At 46.8% G+C, this 1,977-nt stretch overlaps 1 protein-coding gene across 1 annotated transcript; it reads left to right on the top strand.

Annotated features, from left to right (window-relative positions):
- On the top strand, window positions 1–1,548 carry LOC147901760 (UDP-glycosyltransferase 85A3-like). Its single transcript, XM_087375296.1, has 2 exons — window positions 1–321; window positions 517–1,548. The coding sequence occupies exons 1-2, from the start codon at window positions 99–101 to the stop codon at window positions 1,473–1,475; spliced, it is 1,182 nt and encodes a 393-aa protein (XP_087231422.1). The 5' UTR covers window positions 1–98; the 3' UTR covers window positions 1,476–1,548.
- The last annotated feature ends 429 nt before the right edge of the window (window positions 1,549–1,977 follow it).

The following is a 1,977-nucleotide window of genomic DNA, read 5'->3' as shown; positions in this document are numbered from 1 at the left end:
AACCCCCCTCCTTCTCCTTCCTTGTAGTCCCCGATCATCTCTCTCCTCATGACCTCCTCGGCCCCCTCCACCTCGTCGCCTGGACCGCCGTCACCCGCATGGCAGCCTCCGGCTCTCTGGCACTCGCCCTCGCTGAGCTTCAGAAGCACCGCCCGCCGGTTTCCTGCATCATTTCTGATACTTTTCTTTCCTGGACGCACGACCTCGCAGATCAGTTCGGCATCCCTCTCGTAGCCTTCTTTGTTTCTAGCGCCTCGGCCTATCTCGTCCACTCCTACACGCGTTTGCTCCTCTCCAAAGGTTACTACCCTCTTAGAGCCGGTACTCACTCTCTCTCTCTCTGTCTCTCTCTCTCTCTCTCACCCTTGTTGGAGTCTTTACTTGTTTTCGATTCGCTGCGTATATTTTCAGTCTGGTTTAACACAATTTTTGCCAGTGGATTAGCTGAATGACCACGCTGCGCCGCCTGCAGGTAGAACCTCGTATGTATTTCGCTGAATGTGCTTTGTCTGGCAGATAATGGCAGCAAGTCTTCCCAGGAATTGATTACCTGTATCCCAGGTATCCCACCGCTACCAGTCGATCACCTTCCTATCATTCCTCAGTTCGCAGGGGACACCAAGCCTAATTTCAACAGTTTTCTTCGCCATTTTGAGCGCGATCACCAGTGTTCCTGGATCCTCTTGAATTCCTACGATGATTTGGAGCCTGAACCCATTCAGACACTCAAGCAAACCCTCTCAGTCTTGGCTGTTGGTCCTCTTCTCTCTCGTGGTGTTGTGACCGTTGATGCCTCTACCGCTAATATGAACGATATCGGGGCAATGCAGTTTCGGAAAGAAGATGAGAGCTGCCTAGATTGGCTCGATTCTCATGCTCTCTCCTCCGTTATCTACGTTGCCTTCGGTACTACCGTATCTCCCAGCGAGGATTTGATTCACGAAGTCGCGTTCGGCCTCGAAAGCAGCGGCCACCCGTTCCTCTGGGCTATCAAAACCGATGCAGGCTGCAAATTGTCCGATCTTCTCCCGGAATGGTATTTGGAAAGGACGAAAGCACAAGGCTTGATTACAAGTTGGGCTCCGCAGTTGAAAGTACTGGCCCATTCATCTGTGGGAGGCTTTTTGACGCACTGCGGCTGGAACTCCACGATAGAGGGCATCTCCTTTGGGGTGCCTCTAATTGGAATGCCTCTTGATTTTGAGCAGATAACCACAGCCTGGCTAATCGAGCATGTGTGGGCAGTTGGGTTCGAACTGAAACGAGATGAAATTAATGGATCTGTAACTAAGATGAGCGTGGAAAATGCAGTCAAAACTCTTATGGAAGGTGATCAAGGTAAACTGTATCGCAGCAACGTTACTCGGTTGAAAGAAGCAGCGATTCGGACGATTGGAGAGGGAGGATCGTCTCATGATAATTTGCATGCATTTGCAGCTGACATGAGGCGCAGAATCACAACACAACGGCAGTAGTCACATATTGCATCTGCCAACGAGCGAATAATTCAGAGCCTCACTATGTATCCAATAGTTTGAATTTTCTTGTAAATTCTTATTCTTGTAGAAATCACAGTCGTGCTCATAGATCGAATGAATTGATTGTATTGATCATTTCCATTACATAGGTTAGATGGTGACGGTTATCAAGAGGAGGTAACTCTATGTGTGAAAACCTTTATCTGTCTACCATGAGCTAGAGACCCGCTCCACTAGGTCTCAAGGTTGGAGAGAGAGAGCGCCCAACCTTGAGACCTAGCGGATTATATATAAACAAACAGGTTATAATAGGAGGGAGGGAGAGAGAAGGGAGGGAGAGAGAGAGAGAGATTTATTCATTTATATATATAATTTAAATTATATTAAATAAGTAAATGTATTTATATATATATTATAATATAAGAAGTAATTATGTTGTATGTTTCTAAAAAGCCAGTTTGAGAAATATCTGCGTTGAGTACATTTGTGAAATATCTCC

The sequence above is a fragment of the Dipteris shenzhenensis genome, chromosome 5 (genome assembly GCF_047967505.1).
Source record: "Dipteris shenzhenensis isolate YYH24624 ecotype China chromosome 5, Dip_SZ_1.0, whole genome shotgun sequence".
Taxonomy (NCBI): Eukaryota; Viridiplantae; Streptophyta; class Polypodiopsida; order Gleicheniales; family Dipteridaceae; genus Dipteris; species Dipteris shenzhenensis.
This window is presented reverse-complemented; position numbering and strand designations above follow the sequence as displayed.